At 29.6% G+C, this 19,127-nt stretch overlaps 1 protein-coding gene across 3 annotated transcripts; it reads left to right on the top strand.

The window, feature by feature from the left end:
• Positions 1-12,025: 12,025 nt before the first annotated feature.
• LOC113857826 (adenylyl-sulfate kinase, chloroplastic-like) lies at positions 12,026-16,847 on the top strand. Of its 3 annotated transcripts, none has more exons than XM_027490050.1 (7): positions 12,026-12,639; positions 13,427-13,567; positions 14,897-15,046; positions 15,149-15,267; positions 15,393-15,477; positions 15,692-15,738; positions 16,284-16,826. In XM_027490050.1, exons 1-7 carry the CDS (start codon positions 12,150-12,152, stop codon positions 16,380-16,382), a joined length of 1,131 nt encoding a protein of 376 aa, XP_027345851.1. In that variant the 5' UTR covers positions 12,026-12,149; the 3' UTR covers positions 16,383-16,826. The 3 variants fall into 3 exon arrangements, with proteins under 3 accessions (XP_027345851.1, XP_027345853.1, XP_027345852.1); XM_027490052.1 differs by having other exon boundaries at positions 12,574-12,639; positions 13,444-13,567; XM_027490051.1 differs by lacking the exon at positions 12,026-12,639 and adding an exon at positions 12,741-13,120 and having other exon boundaries at positions 16,284-16,847.
• The last annotated feature ends 2,280 nt before the right edge of the window (positions 16,848-19,127 follow it).

Here is a 19,127-nt window from a genome sequence, read left to right as displayed (position 1 = left end):
AGAGACTCTTATAGAAACCTTTATTATATGACTGGTTCTTTTATTAAAACTATTCGAATTTAATGTGCATTTAAAAAAGAAGGACGACTTCTCTTTTGCACAAAAAAATACTTGTGTCAATGCATTTTTTTTTTTTTATGTCACACTATCTAGGATCTAAATACAATTTAATTACACACACGAGATAAATATTAAGTGAGAATTATTCTCAATATAATAAAGAGAATAATAATTTTTATTTGTATAATTATTTATAGATAATTAATTTTAATTTTCATGATTATATGTATATATTTATATGTAACTAATAATATTTTATGATATGATAAATGAGAATACGATAACAACCCAACTGATATAACAAAAACTTTGGAAGAGAGGGATATGTGGCAATTATTCCGCAATCAAAGGAACAAAATGGGCGCATAATGAGACGTAGCTAAAGAGGGCATAGTGAAAATATATAAATGATTAGAATGGTTAGAGTGGGGTTTGAAACATGAAAGATTGTGTTTAATTTGTAACATAAACTAATAAACAATTTATAACTTATTTTTTAAAATAAAAATAAACAACTAAATCTGTTTAGTAATGAGAATATATATATATATATATATATATATATATATATATATATATATAATAGAGGATTTTTAAAAGAAATGTAAAATAAAAAGTTGGAATAATTTATTTTAAAAATAAAAAAGTTTTGTGCAGATGTTAATAATAGAAGGATTATTCTTATTAAAAAATGGCATTAAAATAGAATAAAGATTTAAGTAATTTATCAGTGTGATAATATAGTTTACCTTTGATGCTTGATTTGAGGAATGCTTCGATAAGCAAATATAGCAGTATTATAAATATTATTATAAGCAAATATTATTAAAAGTGAGTTTCTTTACATTCCATTTGACTCTTGTCTTCTACCATAACTGTACGTTCATTATTGCATTAAGGACCATAAGGATGTGTAAATATTGATTGTTCAGGCTATTTTTGGCTAAGTTAGTTTTGGAATTGATCTATTCGAGAACAATTTAATTAGAATCATTAAGCACCAAAAAATTACACACACACACACACATATTTATTCTTTTTTATTTCAACTTTTAGCAAAACCCTTACCTTTACTTTTAAAATTCATATCTCACCAAGCCAAAGTCTTCCTCTCGCAAAATATAAATCACTTTTTTTCTTTCTCTTTTTTATTTGTATTAATTATATATTTATCTTATAATTTAAATTTTTATTTTATAATTTTCAATATTTTAAAATTGTTTAACATTTCATTTCTTGCTGATAATAACAATTCTTAACAAGAATTAAGTTATTCCAAAGAATAACTCTTTATAAAAATTAAATTTCAATAGCCTAGTGGTATATTCATGTCAAATTTTAATAAAATCATTCAGTGAATTATTAATTAAATTTTTATTTATACGATTGTTTGTATATTTAATATATTTTTAAAAAATTAATTCAATAGTTAAATTAATAAATTTTAATATTTATAAAAAATTAAAAAATTACGACTTAAAATAACTTTTTTTTTATTATTATCATTAAAACTCAAGTAAAAAAGTTAATATTTATTTTTTAAAGTAATTAAAAGCATTTAATCATGTACATTAAAATTTTCTTAATACCACTCAAAAAAAATTTCAAATAAAGGAGGAGCTTAATTCTTTTACTCATTCTTTCACTTCTTTTCCTTTATCTTTTAAATTCTTTACTTCAACTTTTTTAAAACTCGCAAACATTAGTATCAATACTTGTTATATGCTTCTGTATTATCTTTTATAAATGATCATAATATTTTATAAAAAATATTAAATCAATCAATTAATATATTAATTATGTCAAAATAAATTTTCTTAATTTTCTCATTCTTAAATTTTATTTTTTTCCTTTCAAATTGTTGCTTGAATAATTCAACATTAAATATTCCATCCCAATTATTGTATTGATATCAATCCCCTGTATGTACATTTAATAAAAAATGAAAATAAAAAAAAATACGAAAAACATCTAAAAGATTCACATTTTAATATTTCCTAACTCTACAATGCTAGTGGGGAACACCACTCTACTCTCTTTCTTTTGCTAATATTTTACTAATCATTCAATTCTCATTTCATGAAAAATCTAATTTTTAGTTGCATATCACACCATTAAAAAAAAGACTTTTTAAATTAAATAAAATTAAAATTTTATATCAATTTTTGAACCGATCTAGAAACAGTGAATATAAAAGATAATATTTTATACATCAGTTTTTAAATTAATATATTTTATATCTTTTATAAATTTGAATTAATGTAAATTTTTATATTTTTACAATTAAAACTGTTAGATTAGTTTAATAATCTATTTAATGACTTGTATAACTTATGACTTAATTCTTATTATTAAAGAATTTAATATAATAATTTTTAATTATAAAAAATTAAAATAAATACAATTATAAATGTAATTATAAGGAAACATTCTCTAATCATTTTAGATAAAAGAATTGTTATTAAAATAAGAGTAAATATATTGACTCAATGTACAATTTTATAGTAATAAGAAAAATTTACCTTCTCTTAACTATTAAAGAAAAAATAAAACAAAGTAGTAAAAGCTAGAAGAAATTTTAAAACATCAAAATTACAAAGAGAATACGTCAAAGTTATGAATTTAGGTAAGTCTTTTTAATATTATTGATGTGTGTGAGAATCATAATATAAGTAAGAATCATAAAATTCAAAATCAAAAGATATTAATAATTTCAAAATAATAAAAAATTAGAGATAGAAATTATAGAAAATTTAACAAAAATTGCTATAATATTTTTTATTTCTTGACAAGTTTTCGCCCCACACTTTTGAAACAATTTTTATTCATGTTTCTGAAACAATAAAACTACAACAAACAATGATAGCATATCATAAAAATGTCAAGGTATAAATATAGTAAAATCTTGGGATGCAAACGATAAACCTTTGAGAGTTTGGGATGCAAATTCTTGGCCTGACCTATTTTCTCCGGCAAAAGCTACATAAATATCAAGCTATTTATATAATGAAATAAAAGAAAGAACACTGCAACAAAAAAATTAAAAACTTAACCGTTTGATAATATTAACCACTCACTGTACTGTAGCTCAACACAAGTAATACCTGTTAAAACTATATGATATGTTTTCAATTTTTGGCAATGAATAATTTTATGTTGTACAGATTTATGTTAGTCTTGTTTAAATGTATACTATTTGTCTTCTAGTGTTTAGTAAAAATATGTTTTTTTTAATTAAATAAAACAACATACATGAAATATTTGTTGCATCATGTAACGCTAAAAATGCTTTGTAAAATAAAATCCTTTTTTTGCTTTATAAAATGATTTGTTAAGAGATTTAAAAGTTTTTTAGTCACTTGGCAAGTGATATGTATTCATAGTAACATAAAAGCAAAAATTGATTTAATCTACTAAATTCTTTTGCAGAATGAAGCATTTGGTAAATAAATAGAGGTTGGAAAAATCAGCATAAAATTATTTGCAGAATTCACATAAAGACCAGAATTAGAAACTGCATTAGAATTTGAAAAACTTATAGACTCAACAGAATATGTAAAAATAGAATTATTAGAAACGGAAAAATATGAAAAAATAGAATTTGAATCCACACAACCAACCAGCATATGTTCTAACAAATTTTGAACTTAAAATTCCAACATCAAGGTTCACATATACATCAGCAAAAAGAAAAAAAAAAGTTTCAACTTTATAGGCATGCATAAATTTCAATACAAATAGTATATATATCATGAATTTTTTTATCACAATTTGAATATTGAAATTCTTATACACATCATCAACTAATTAATCAATGATATTTAAATGAAATATGTTATACTCGTCTGATAGATGTCTTTTGGCATTAAACAAATTAAAATATATTTTACTGTTTCCAAATTTCATGAATAATGTCCCAAAATGCACGGTAATCTTAGTTTTAATATTTTTAAAATACAGTCTATTTAAGATTAATGTTGGTTGATTAACATGTGAATCCTCTTCCATGTCTAGCACATAAAAATTTGTAAAGAAAATAAACTTATTTATTTTTACCAATATATCTTCTAGAAGTCTCCTGGGATGAGTTGTGCTTTGATTGGCAAGTTAAATCACCACTCTTATTGCCTTGAGCTCTCTAATATGCAATGACTAATATACTAATTTTAGCATGACATTTATTGCGGTTCCTATATTCAAATAGTTTGACTAAATTGCTTGCTTCTTATGGTGAAAGTCTCAAGATCCTTGCACTTAGGAGGAATGTTTGGTTGAATGATGACAAATTCATTTCTATCCATACTCACCTTCATATTTCCTTTCAGTCTCCTATAGGTACATAAGTTTTTGAGAAACTTGACATATTTTGGAATCTATTTTATTGCTTCAAAGGGTGAAATATTGATTTTCACTTTTTTGAATTTTTCTATGATTTCTTTGTCCAACTATGCCTCTACTATCTTCTTATTTCGTGTCACTCTATTTGGGAAAGGAAGAAAGATGCTTGATTCACATTGTTTGTTATTGTTGGTCTTAGATGGTTCAACATCATCTCTTTTTATTTTATAGAATTATATTTTTCTGTTGAATATTATTTTGCTTTAGGACTTGATTTTCCAATTTGGTTTGACTCTTGCAAATGATTTCCACTTCTCAAGCTTATGACACTCACATTCCTTATTTTGTTCACTGTTTGAAAAGGTAAATTTCCATATTTCTATGACTTCAGTTCATTAACAGTTGTGGTTAAATGGCTAATTTGTATTTGATGCTAGCTTCTGTTCTTTAGTGGAACTGAACACTGTTAGTTGCCATCCACTTCACCAATTTTGCCAATATTAGTTTTGCATTGTTGTTTTGAGAAAATTTTCTTATGCTTGGACCAGTAAAATTTTGCCTAAACTGTTAATTAGATTGTTGCTAAAATGCCTTAAGTTCAGATGATCTTTCCAGCCAGGATTGTAACTTTATTGTTGCTACTAATAAAGTTTACTAGGAAAAATTTTAGCAACTGTCTCATTGGTCTTTGTCGGTTTTTGACATTGATCTGTTAGATAGCTTGAAAAGGAGTAAATTCCACAAATATTGGATATCAAAGGCATGGTTTGCTGGGGTTGTTTTTGACCAAGAGCCAATTGTTTGACTAATGGTGTCAAGTATTCAATTTGGTTCTCCATACTGGTTAGCAATCAAAGCTGGGCTTCATTTACTCCTCTAGTTGAGAATATATATAGCTCTTGTACCAAATTTTTGTGCATTGACAGTCATGCTAGCAATCAATTCTCTAGCTGTAATATAGGGTTTATCTACTAGTTTCCTTGAAAGGCAAAGGTGCTTTGTAAAAGTACTAGATTAGAAGCTGGTCACTTATTTAGTGATGTGGACAAGTAGTACACAACTTCTTGAATATTTTCTAACACTCATGTAAAGTCTCACCATTTATCTACCTTATATCACTGATGTCTTTTCTTATAGCAGCAACTCTTGAGGCAACGAAAATTTTCTCTAAAAATTGCCTCTTGATGTCTTACTAGTAAGTAATAGAACATGTATGTAGATAATATAGCTAGTCTTTGGCAGACTTATACAATGAAAAAGAAAAGATCATTAGCTTGATGTGGTCTTCCTCTACTCCTTGTGGCTTCATGGTTGAACATACTATATAGAACTTCTTTACATGCTTGTGAGAGTTCTCTCCAACTAGGCCATAAAATTTAGGAAGTAGGTGAATTGAAATGAACAATACATCCTTAGTTAAGCGATTTGGACTTAAAGCCAAGTGAGTGTGTGCAGCCTAAACATTTGAGTGATTTTCACTAAAGTTTGATGGTTAATTTTGCTTAAGTTTCTTATCACTATTAAACACACAAGGACAAGGAAGTGATTAAGGCATAGTGTAGATAAAAATAAACAGAGCCTAAAAGTCAAAAGCTGACCTTTGTGCAAAATATGATTTCAATTTTTGTTGGAAGCCCTTTTGAGCCAAATGTTTTTTGAAAGTTTCTTGTCCCTTGAGCTTCTAAATAAACTTTTGATCTTTCATACCTTTGAGGAGGAGCATTAGGACATGATAAGATTTGACGACTTGTATAGAAGGAGTTAAGTTGGCTATGTGTGGAAACAAATTAAAAAAGAGATAATAGGACCCTCTCTTAGAAAAGTAAAATAGAATAGGCATTGCGCAGTGAAAAGAAAAAGAAAAACATAAAAAAAATACCTAAAGAAAAGAAAAACATATGAAACTATGATAAGATTACTAAAATGAATCAAGAGTTTGTGGTATAATATGGTGAGGTAGAAAAAGGATAAAGAGCATCAAAGTGAATAATAATATAGTCTTGATTGCCTTAATGCTCTAACTCATTTTGATTCCTAGAAAAACAATGATTCATTCGAAACTTAGCCACATTACAACCCTTTTGAAAGGCCTTATGATCTATGCCTTTGGTGTATGTAAATGGTTTGATGAGAAACAAAAAGTAAAGCTAAACCTAAAAGCTTAGTGAAAGAGATGAAGGAAACACCTACCTTGTAAGGATGAGAGATTTTCCTTGGACTAATAGATGGTTGTTCTTTTATTTTCATGAGCATGACATGCATTGATACCTTGGTTTTTCTTGAATCATTGAACCAGCGTGCTTCATCATGAATATTTCTCTTCGGTTTGAAAAATCTTTAGGAACTTTTGCTCATTAACAATGTGAAGCTTGACTGTTTGCAAACCATTTTCAAAAGGAATTTTTTATGTTTTGTTGCCTTTTTGTTGCACTTAAACACTTTGCTTTAGTGTAAGGAAGATTCTAAGTTGGGAGGAGTTTGATAAGTGTTAGATCTAAGTTAATTTGATGGTATTTTTTTAGCATTGATGGTGTTTATTTAGGTGAATTTTTGTCATAAACTCCCTTAAATCTAGAATTGTTGCATTAGTATATATAAATTGTGAATATAATGGAAGTTAGTTGCATTTGATCTCCAAATATTCATTTTGTAGGTAAGTTTAAGCTAAGAGAAGAGTAAAGATTGAAATGATTTTGAAGAAACAAGCAAAAAGTTAAAGTCAATAAGAGAAGAAGAATATGTGATCCCCTCGCTTGAGCAAAAATCTTTTGTTGGAGCAAGAAGGCCACAGAAACTAGGAGTTTTTGATAACTCAATCTTGCTGGAGTGAAAATATCTCGCTAGAGTGAGAAGGGCACAAAGAGCAGTGATTTTGGGACCCCTGTTCTCACTAGAGCGCAGCGAGAACCCCTTTCTTCAGCATGAAGTATTCTCCTTGCTAGAGTGAGATTTTCTCACTCCAACGAAAATTCACTTATCCTGAATCCTGTTTAAGGTGATTCACACGTTTTGCAATGTATCTTTTTCTTTTCTTCATTTTTGAATACTTTTAGAGAGAGAAACTAGAGAAAGAAGGTAAAAAAGTTTGTGGAAACAATTTTAGAACTAAATTTCTTGGATCTCCTTTGGTCTTTTGTTGTTATGGTTGCGATGAGCGGCTAATTTTCTTACGTTTAGGATTGAATATAATCTTCTAACTCTATGTATTCCTTTTGATTCAGATATATATAGATGTTGGCATTATTATAAATTTTGGTAATTTCATTCTGTTCTTAATGTTTGATTCTATTTGGTGGCTAGTTTCTCAATGTTGGATCTAAGTTTTTATTGGAAAATATGATTTAGAATCTTATCTGAATGATATTACTTGATATATTGTTATTTTAGGAATATATAACAATATATCAATTACTTTAAACGTTGGATCTTACTACTGGATAATTTGTTAAATACTTGAGGAATCGATATTTAAGAAATTATATTAGGATTTTGTAACTAAAGAATCATTATAAATGATTTGAGTGCATTGTATAGGAATTTATGATTTCGTAATCTATATATATATCACTGAATCAAAAGAATACAAAGAGGGTGAATGATGATATTCAATTCCAATAGTATTTAATTTGGTTAAAAATCATTTTTTCTTTGTTTTCTTTAAATTTATGTTTTTACAGTCTTTAAAGTATGAAACTCATCAATCATTCCTCCGTAAATATGTTCAAATCTTTTATATTTTAAGAAAATACAAATTAACAAGCTCCTTGTGGACGATATCTCGATTTTCACCTATTTTTGTTACTTGAACGATATGGTCCACTTGTCATACGTACACAAAATTCTCATCAGCAACTATAATTGTCTCTTAAGGATTATCAAAGCAGTTTATGAAATTAAAGTTTAGAACGAGGAAATTTGATAAAATGGATAGAACAAAATCTAAAACAAGAGGAATTAATCAAATAATTAAACACTTAATTCAAGAATCAAGAAGAAAATAAGAACACCTAATCATTAAATTCAAAATTAATAATATTTTAATTCAATGGTTAAAACTTACACTACTAGAAAAGCGCTATTTACAGACGGATAATATCTGTCTATAATACAGACAGATTTACAGATGAATTTATGATTTTTTTTTTGAAAAATCTGTCTGTATTACAGATAGATTTTTATCCGTCTGTAATACAGACAGATTTTTATCTGTCTGTAGTTTGTCCGTCATTTGGCGCGAAACTATATAAACAGAAATTACAGACGAAATTTTCTTTCTGTAATTTGAAAATTGAAGGGAAATTGGGAGCGAGAGTTACAGATGAATTTTTTTGTCTGTAAATATTACCCCTTTTAAGCGACTTTTCATCTGGCTATTTACAGACGGATTTTTCTGTCTGTAAATGGACTTGACAAATTTACAGATGGAAAAATCCGTCTGTAAATGGACCTTTAAAATGCACCATTTTATTAAACAATTTATAGACAGATTTTTCCGTATGTAATGTCTGAAACTCATAAAATCGCGCCTCCCCCTTTCCTTTCCTCATTTTTCATAAATCTCTCTTTCTCTCTCGTCTCTCTCTCTCTAGGAGCTCAGGTTTTTGATCTCTTTTTTTCTTGTCCAATTTATGCATGATTGCTTGCATCTAAGAGGTTATAATTCATTTGCAGAGTAGTTTTCATATCTGACACTAATGAGGAGAAAAATGAAGTAAAGCCCACCACTTCAAGGAAGAGAAAATCAAATAACACAGGGTTAGGGATTTCATCCTTTTCTTATTGTATATTCTATATTGATGTATTCATATTACTTTTTATTATTTAATTGTGTGTATTCATATTGTGATTTGTAGTTTGGAACCTGTTATTTTGAGCAAAATAAGTCCTCCTCAATGCATACACAGCGCCATAGAATTCTTGAAACAAAGGAAAATGTCCGTTCAAAGATCGTCTACAATTTTGAACAATTTCAATCAGGCTTTGCGTCTCCTTTCTAGTTTAGGGGTTTATAAAAAAATGAAACAATTTTTAAAAAATTTCATAAATGAATTACAGACGAATTTTCAAATCTATCTGTAATTATTTACCGACGCACATATTACAGACAGACTGTAACCGTCTATAAATCTGTCTGTAATGCTAAAATTTGTCTATAATAATAAAAAAATTCGTCTGTAAATTTGTCTATATTTGCAGATTTTCTAGTAGTGTTAAATTTGAAGAAAACTTCAATCCAAACCAAGTAATCACATAAAAACATTTATGTATCTGATTAACACAAAATCAATTAAAATTCAAAAACTTCTAGAATTTAATCAAAATATATTAATTTTCATAGCACATAATTAACCCTAATTTTTAAAAAATTGATTCATACACTTCAACTAAATGATGATAAATCATTTACTTCTAAATTGAAATTAGAATGAATATCTTTAATTCATGAAATTAAATAGATTAGAAAGAAGAGGAGAAAATTGGAATTGATAATAAATGTTGTAAACTGATTCTAAAAAATGTTGTGTTTTCTTGATTCTTGAATTAGATAACAAAAACTACTCTTCTATAGATAGAAGAGCACAGAATTTAGGAGTTAAGAAAATAAGAAAGAAGATGCAAAAGAAAAGAAAATCAAATTTGTTCTTCTTTGTTTTTTTCCATCCTTTCATTAGGTTCAAAATTTAAAAATAGGAATTAATCAAAATCCTAAAAATTCTAATCCTAATAATAAATAATCCTAATAAAAATTTAAAAAATCATATTGCACCCAATCTAAAATTTGAAAAAATACAATAATTTAAGAAAATAGGTATCCTAAATGATAACCACCTAATATCTTAGAATGAATGTATAATTTGCACTTTGATTTCATCCTAGGATTTGCATATGTTTGGCTTTGTGGTTTAACGGTGAATCAAAGTTATGTATGTTAGCTTTCAAATGTCACTAAAATGAGTCCAATCAGATATTTGTAAATCGGACTCAAATATTATACACTTATCAGAATTCATGTTTATCTCCTCTCACTTTTGGTTTAGGCTCAAATTTGGCTCTAGATGTTAAGATTAAATCTTTGATTTCTTCATGAGAGTTATAGACTCATTTCTTAGTTTTCTTATAAAACAAGAATCACATTAAAAATAAGCTCTAAAACTCAACTTATAACTCAAATATTAAATAATGACAAAATAGATACTATGCTAAAATAATTGAATTAAGGTCTAATTAAGACTCAGTAGTAAAAATATTCTATATCAATTTAATTATACACAAAGGCATGTAATTTATATAAAAAATTCAATTCATCAAGTAAAAATCATTTACTATTAATACATTAATAATTAAATTAATAAAAAATCAAATTTTATAATAAAATTTAAATTATTAAAATGTTTAAAAAATGTATTCAGTTAACTATTGCATGAGAGAATAAAAATTAATAAAAGAAATTAAAATATGATCTATAAATATCACTATCATAGATATGGATATAGATATATAACATATATATATAAACAAATGTGGAAGTGATGGGTAACATATATGCGTGAGTTATTATAAAGGAGAGAGAGCGAGAGATTTGTAAAAAGCTTCTGTATGCAAGCTATCAACAAAAAAAATTTAAATTTTAAATCAAAATTAGGTTTAAATAATATTTTGATCTTTATACTTAACTCAAATTTATAAGTTAGTCTCTACATGTAAAAAATTTGTAAATCAGTCTTTATACGCATATTTATTTTCAATTTATTCTCTATACGTTGGTAATTCTGTTACTAGCAATACTGATAAAGGTGCATTCAAAGATGGAGAGGATTTTGATGAAGGATTGAGGTTTGGGATACGTTGATATGGATGTGGTGTGGGTGAGAGTGATGGTGAAGATGATGAAATAATTGAGAAGATAAGAGAATTCGGTAAAGATTGTTAAGAGTTGATTAGATTTTGAGGAGGAAAAGTTAAAAGAAAAAGAGACTATGACCTCCGTTAAAGTTTACATAGAGAAAGAAGATAGTGAAGTTAGAGGCAGAGATTAAAAGAAAAGTGTGAATGAATTGCAAAATTAAGATACAAACAAAAAGTGTTTTATAAATTTATAAAAATACTTTTGATTCAGATTTGTAAGTTAATCTCTATATATAAAATTTTGTAAATTAATTCTTACATGTAAAAAATTTATAAATTAATTTTTATATTATATTTATTTTTAATTTAGTCTCTTATTTAATGTCGTTTACTCTAAACTTAACGGCATGAACTAAATTGAAAATAAATATACGCATGAAAACTGATTTATAAATTTTTTACATGTAAAGACTAATTTACAAATTTGAGTGAAGTTCAAAGATAAAACATTATTTAATCCTTAAAATTAATATTCAACAAATACTATGTTATAATTATAATGGAAAAAAGGAGATGACAGGATTAATGTTTTTAATGGAAGATGTGAAAATAAAATGAAATGTAAGAAAAAATAACATTTTAAAAGGTTGGATGTAAATTAATAAAATATTATTATAAATAATTAAATTTTAAAAATTATCAAGAGAGCTATTTTATAAAAAGTTGATACATCAACAAATTTCTAAACCAATAAATATTTATGTTACAGACATACTGATTTGACGAGCTTTATTTCTCAGCAACGAGCCAGAATCACAGGGTGGCAAATCCCGTGCACGGCTTTTGTTATTAAAAGGGTGCCAATGACTAATGCCAAATCGAGTTCGCACTAAGCTTAGTATAAAATGTTAGCCATAACAGAAAACGGTTACGGAAGGGACTTTCTGCTGCCCGAACTTCAAACCACACCCACTCAATCTTCTTCACCCTTCTCTCTTTCTTTCAAACTCACAACACAATCTTCATTTCGCTGTCTAATTCTTCTTCCTACGACCACCGCCGCGCCGCGACCGCCGTGTCGCTCCGGAATGTTCCACAACATCGAATGCGGACCGTCGGTGACGTTGCCGTCGCCGCCAGCAGATAAGCTAGGGTTCGCTAAGCTCTGCGGAATCAATGTCGCCGCCGGATTTTACCGTTGTCGCAGAAGCTTGGTCCTCCACGGCGACGGTTTGAGATCGAACTTGTTGAAGCCGATTAAGGCGAAGGAGGACGCCGTTAATTCTTTGATCGACGAGTGTAACCGAAAATGCTCTGGGAATTGGTTCAAGCCAATTAAGGCAAAGGAGGACTATGACTCGTCTTGGACAGAGGAATGTGCTGCTACATTTTCTGGTACTACTATTTTTCTTTTCAGATTCAGTATCAAGATCTGGAATCTAGAATACCTTTTCTGGAATGCAAATACTCAGAGTCATTATTATAGGTAATTTTCAACGAGCTTCGTTATACCGTAGAAGTCCGTGCGGGGAATTTATTTAGATACATTCGGAATCTAAAACCTTGTTTTACTTTATTTTTAAAAAATTAAAAATAAAATGGCAACTATTTCCATTGGTCATGGACGTTCAAATTCAACGAGATAATTATTAGGAAGAAAAGACGGCGAAGTAAGGGATTCCTGTTGAGCCATTTAAAATTTGTACAACTCAGCTACGTAGGGTCATATTTCGGTGCCGTGTAGCTATAGCAACCTTTTACGTCTATGCTGTGCCGAAACAGTCAACTTAAGATCGATGCATCTATGATAAAAACGCACATATTCCTGTTCAGTGGCTCTTGAGAGCTGATAAAGGGTGCTGAGGTGACTTTTCAGGTGAGCATCATAAATGATTCTAATAAATAATAGAAAAAATGGTAAGTTTTGTAGAGTTCTTTCTGTTATGCTGTTTTTTTTTTGTTTTTTGTTTTCCTTTTTTTTTCATCTTGATTTAAGCTTTAAGACTTGAAATACCCTGGGTCTTCTATAGGTTATATAAGGGTTGAAGCTGGAAATCTGTTGACTTTGTTGAATTATAGTGTACGGATTGAATATTGATACATACGTATGGGAAGTTGACTTTTTTTTTTTCATTCAAGGGAATCAGGGCTCAAATTGTTAACCAATCTATTATGTGACTAGGTAAAAATCTCCGCCAGATGTCAAATGTTGGAAACTCGACGAACATTTTGTGGCATGACTGTCCAATTCAGAAACAAGATAGACAGCATCTACTTCAGCAAAAAGGCTGTGTTATATGGCTAACTGGCCTCAGTGGTTCAGGTTTGTGGCGTTTTATAGTTACTCTCTCTGAATGACTGCTTTTGTTCATTTAAATCAAGCAAAGATGAGATGACAGCACAATTGTGTGAAAGAGTAGAGTCCTTGCTTCCTTTATCTCTCTATCTTAAAGACTCCAGGATTCTAAGGGTGATTTCGTTTGTATCTATGGATTTTGTATGATTCTTTTTATATGTTGTCTGTTGTCTGAAATTCAATGCATGAGCGGGAACAATGAGCATTGATTTAGGTATATGCTCCGGTTTCATTACTGTTTGTATTGTTGTATAAGTGAGCAGTTAAAAATGTTCCAGCGTCTTGTTTCTTATGCACTATGCACTACATTTCTTCAACCTAATTGTAACAACAGTTGTTAATATATTGCCTGACAAATGAACTGAAGGAAACACTAATTACTTTACAAATTTTCTAAGACATAACAAAATTACTACAGACTAATTGTTTTTTACTGAACTTGATATATAATGTGAAACAATATTAAAATATAAAATACTATGGATATGTTTGTTTGCATTTTTAAAAAGAGTTTTCTCTTTTTAAAAATTAAAAATACATGTATTTTTAATTTTTAAAAAGAGAAAACTCCTTTTAAAAATGTAAACAAACATACTCTAAATGGTCAAGATTTAGATGGACCCATAATAGGCCCTTACAGTCACAGAATGCATACTTCTACTATTTTTACATCAGCAGAATTTACTTAACACCTATTTGGAGTATGTAATGGCACTAAAAAACTTCCTTAGCTAGTTATGCTGTTGAAATCATCATAGTTCAAACTACTGATTTTCTTTTGCCTACCTCACAACCAATGCTCTATCTATATTTTTGTGGTTCAAGCACAGCTTAATTTAACACATTCATGTGGAATAAAAATTGAACTCACTTTAGCCCTAGATCAACTACCCAGTCCGAATGAATTTTCTTTGCCTATCAATGCTGGCAAATTATATAATTTAAAGTATATTATAGGGCAGATCCATATCGAACCCTGCTTTCTGTTACTTAGCCCTAAGTTAACATAATGTCCAAGTATCAGCAGCTAGATTGCCTATGAGCAGCTGTTTCTTATTTATTCTCTTGGTGATCTATATGACTATTAAAATCTATACAATTTAAAAAATATTGTCATCATTTATTGAAAATGTGTAACTTTTAGCACGGTGTTGGCCAAAGCACTTCAATTTTATCGCCAGATATAATTGCAGATATGAAATATAATGTGATTAGTTTGTACATCGTATTTATATCAGGATATACCATTATGCCCTCCCTCGCTCTCAGTTCTTGACTCATCCTTATTGTTTACAGGAAAAAGCACTATTGCATGTGCTTTGAGTCGAAGCTTACACTCCAGAGGAAAACTGTCTTACATCCTTGATGGGGACAATATGCGGCATGGTCTGAACCATGATCTTAGTTTTAAAGCAGAAGATCGTTCAGAAAACATACGAAGGATTGGTGAGTCTACCTTTTACAATATTTATACGCATGTCTAGATTTTGTTCTTACGTTTTGTTAGCTCTTCCCCCTTTAATCACGTCATGATTTAAAAATTTTCAGGTGAGGTGGCAAAACTCTTTGCAGATGCTGGTGTTATTTGCATCACTAGTTTAATATCACCCTACCGAAAGGATAGAGATGCTTGCAGAGCACTACTTCCAGAAGGAGATTTTATTGAGGTATATTCTTATTATGGTGATCCAAATAGTATAGTTAGTTTAGCATATGCTAATAGGGTACTGTACGACTATTGAACAAGAAGAGGTTCTTCATAAATCATGGTTAAAACAATGCCCACACGTAGGTTTTCATAGACGTTCCACTACATGTGTGTGAAGCTAGGGACCCAAAGGGACTCTACAAGCTTGCTCGAGCTGGAAAGATCAAAGGTAACTTGGTATAAATATTCACATTACTGCCTGCAATCTAATTTGATATTATGTACCCATGTGTGCAACAATAATGTACTGTTGGATTCTTTGTTTAACAACGTTAATATCAGCAGCTCAGCTATATATCATGCTTATTTTCCTTTTTTCTAATTATCATTCTGGAATACAGTTCTTCTATTGGGATTGAATTACTTTTTCTGGTATTGTTCAGGTTTCACTGGTATAGATGATCCATATGAACCACCGTGTACTTGTGAGGTATGTATTTGTTGCATTGCGTACGTTGGTGGTATAGTTACATCTTAATTATGTCTCAATAATTGACAAACTAGGTATTTAGTTTGGATAAAGGACAACAAATATGTCACTGACAAGTTGGAACAGGTTATTAGTCCGTTAACTTAATTTATACATGTTAACCAATTATTGAGTCATTATTAACCCGTGCAAAAACGGTATGAAAACTTCAACATTCAATTATTGTTATCAAATAGCAAATAGATACCATCCTGATTATAATTGAAAGATTTTAGTTCTCTTTGCCTCTACCGTGGAAATGAACACTTGTCTTCTGGACAGGGCAGCTTATTCTATTCATTTTTTAATTTCTTTTCCTTTTCTTTCATTTTTCTGATCTTAAATGGATAGGACATAGGTTTAGTATATAAGCCAGATGTCATAGTTTCCTTTGCCTTTGAAATTTCTGCTGAACTATCGTCTAAATCATTGCCCTTGTGTTTTCCATATTATCAATTCCGCCTTTCACTTTCATTTCAAAAGATTGAGCCTTCTTTATCTTGCAGATAGTATTACAACAGAAAGGAAATGACTGCAAGTCTCCAAGTGATATGGCTGAAATAGTGATATCCTACTTGGAGGAGAATGGATACCTTAGGGCTTGACATCGCCTTAAAGGACCTCCCTTGTAACCTGTGGTTATATTATTGTGTGTAATGTAATTTTTGGCGCATAAAAATGTGTTCCTTCCAGCAGCAAGGAAATCATCGTTTCCTGCACATCTGCTTCAGGACTAAATAAATAATGTGGAGCAATGAGGATGGACTAAGGAATTAGTGCTGATTGCTATAGCTCGTAGTAAGACAGGCCTATTATATCTGATTTGTATCTTTAAGCGAATAATTATTGGTCGATGCGGAGTGTATAGTGCCCGTGAAGATCTGTCATCCTAGCACACAATAGTAACTGGGTGGTAACACTATCCTTGCCCTTGACATTTCTGTGTTGATACCCAATTCTGGTGCAGCTATGACACACAAATCCTTCAAAATTGGTAATGTACCCATATTGTACGCATATCAGATGCTCCGTATGAATATTATACAACTCTCAATCCCAAAGCTTATTTCATTACCTTTAAATTTACGATTATACAATTTTTTGGATAACAAAGAGCTTAGTATCATAACTTGAATATATTATTTTTATTTAAATTTGATGATAAACATGATTTTCAATAAAATTTTCGAGAGGTTAAAGATTAATAGTAGTAGAATATGGTAAACTAATATAAACATTAAATATATTCAAAAAAGAAAATTTACTTAATATATTTTTGCCATATTTATATCTTTTTTCAAAAAACATTGTATTAATATATTAAACGTGGTACTACTAGTCTCATTCCCATACTCCTACATGATTACTTGCAACGAGCGTTGGCTAACCTAACAAGCAACTGACTGTCCAGAAAGCCATATCTTTTAACTTACAAGATAACAAGGAGTTATACTTGGGAAAGCTGACAAGCTATTAATTCTAAATGCATGCACTGGATGGGAAGCTTCCTTTTAAGAAACGTAAAGTCTTATGAATCGTTTAGGGTACTTATGAATTGGTGAACAAGGGTACTTTTGATTTGATGGACTTTATTGCTTAGCTGTGTTATTGAAGCTTGTACAGCAGGAAGTAGCTAGCCAGGAAATACCAGAGTAGAGTAAAAACAAGGTTGTTTTAAACTAATAATGTGAAGACATTATATTAGAAATTGAATCAAAATCAACAGTAAAATCTTATAAAATCTTATTTATTAAATAAAGGAAACAATTGAATACATTTAATGTATTTAATACTTATTCTATAGAGTATTTAAGAAAACTAATAGGAAGATATATTAGAAAAATACAACAGTTACTCAACAAATTTAGTGGGCAATTGACTAATTTGAAAGATGCTATGGGCTAGTAGGTTGAACAATTTTGGTACTGTTTACTTGATTTGTTTTATAGTAAATGCGCAGATGGATTAACTACAAATACTTCCATAATAATTCATCCAAACTTTACCACCTGACCTTATTGGATGATAATTACGAATATGAACTTAAAACACCAACTGCCTTTAATCCATTGTATGTCCATGCCGTGGATGTATGCGATTCTGCCGATTTATTAATGATCATATATGACTAATGAGGAATGACTAAAGAACAAGTTAACAAAGTCACGACATTTCTACTGGGAATGCAAATCTATATTTGCCCATAACGGACATAATTAAAAACACGAATTTAGACATCTGAATTATCCAAACTAAAAGAGTGTAAGCTTGCTAAAGTGAGGGGCAAAACAGAGCTAATTCTTGTTTCATGTTATCCAGCGCAGCAGCCAAGATATCTTAACTCAGAATTTGATAAAACAAAATGCAGAATGTATAAGAGATAGTTATTGGATATCCAAGAATAGTTAAATCAGAAAGAGGCAAATACAATATCACCTCGTCTTTGTCTATGACTACTACGAATGGACAACAAGCAGAGCACAACCGTCATGGTTACGGACATGGTAGCAGAGGCCACAAAGTCGAAAGTGTAGGACCAACGGCGTTCTTGCAGAGCCCAAAGCGTTTTGACAAACCCTCCAACTCCGTTTAGCAGCAGGGACAGCACATGTGCCATGTTTGAACAGCAATAGTGCAATGGTGAGGAAAGTTATTGAGTGCAAGGCAGTAAGGGGAAGGGTTGGTTGCGAAGTGGCAGCAGATAAAGAGATGGTTGCTTCCGCGATGCTTCCTAAGTTTTATCTTATTCAACGTTGTATTTCCATGTCATGTCAGTGACTGGGCAAAGTGGGGTCTCCTTAACAGCAATTACCCACAATGCACGTCCACAAGGGAATGCGAGCTGGAATTACCATAGCACTTGGCAGAAGAGTAGAGTTTTGTGGTTGCGTTGCGTCTCCTTAACTGCAAAGGCTTGATGCCAACTCATTTCATTGAAAATTGAAATAAATAGAAGTGATAATATTATGCATCGACTTTAATATAATATATTCTAATTTGTTTTAACCCAAATGCTCAGTGATACAAAAACCATTTGTACTAATTGATCGACAAAAACTGCGTAAAGATAACAGCGTTTGACTAATATTTCTTATTTATTTTGTCAACTATTTATATTTATTTCGCTTCCTTGCATCTTGTTTTAATAAGCCATTCTGTATATATTTAATGTTAGATATTGAACTTCCATCTTAACAAAAGAAAATTTACTTGTAAGTCTTTTATACCTTTATTTGATTGCAGTGAAACTTTTTTATTGTTAATCAACATGACTAGTGATTTTTATCTTTTCACGCTAAGAGAATTTTTTATGTTAAAATAATTATATCTACTTTTAATTTTGTTATTAC

Source organism: Abrus precatorius, unplaced genomic scaffold (genome assembly GCF_003935025.1).
Source record: "Abrus precatorius isolate BTA unplaced genomic scaffold, Abrus_2018 Scaffold2, whole genome shotgun sequence".
Classification (NCBI taxonomy): domain Eukaryota; kingdom Viridiplantae; phylum Streptophyta; class Magnoliopsida; order Fabales; family Fabaceae; genus Abrus; species Abrus precatorius.
This window is presented reverse-complemented; position numbering and strand designations above follow the sequence as displayed.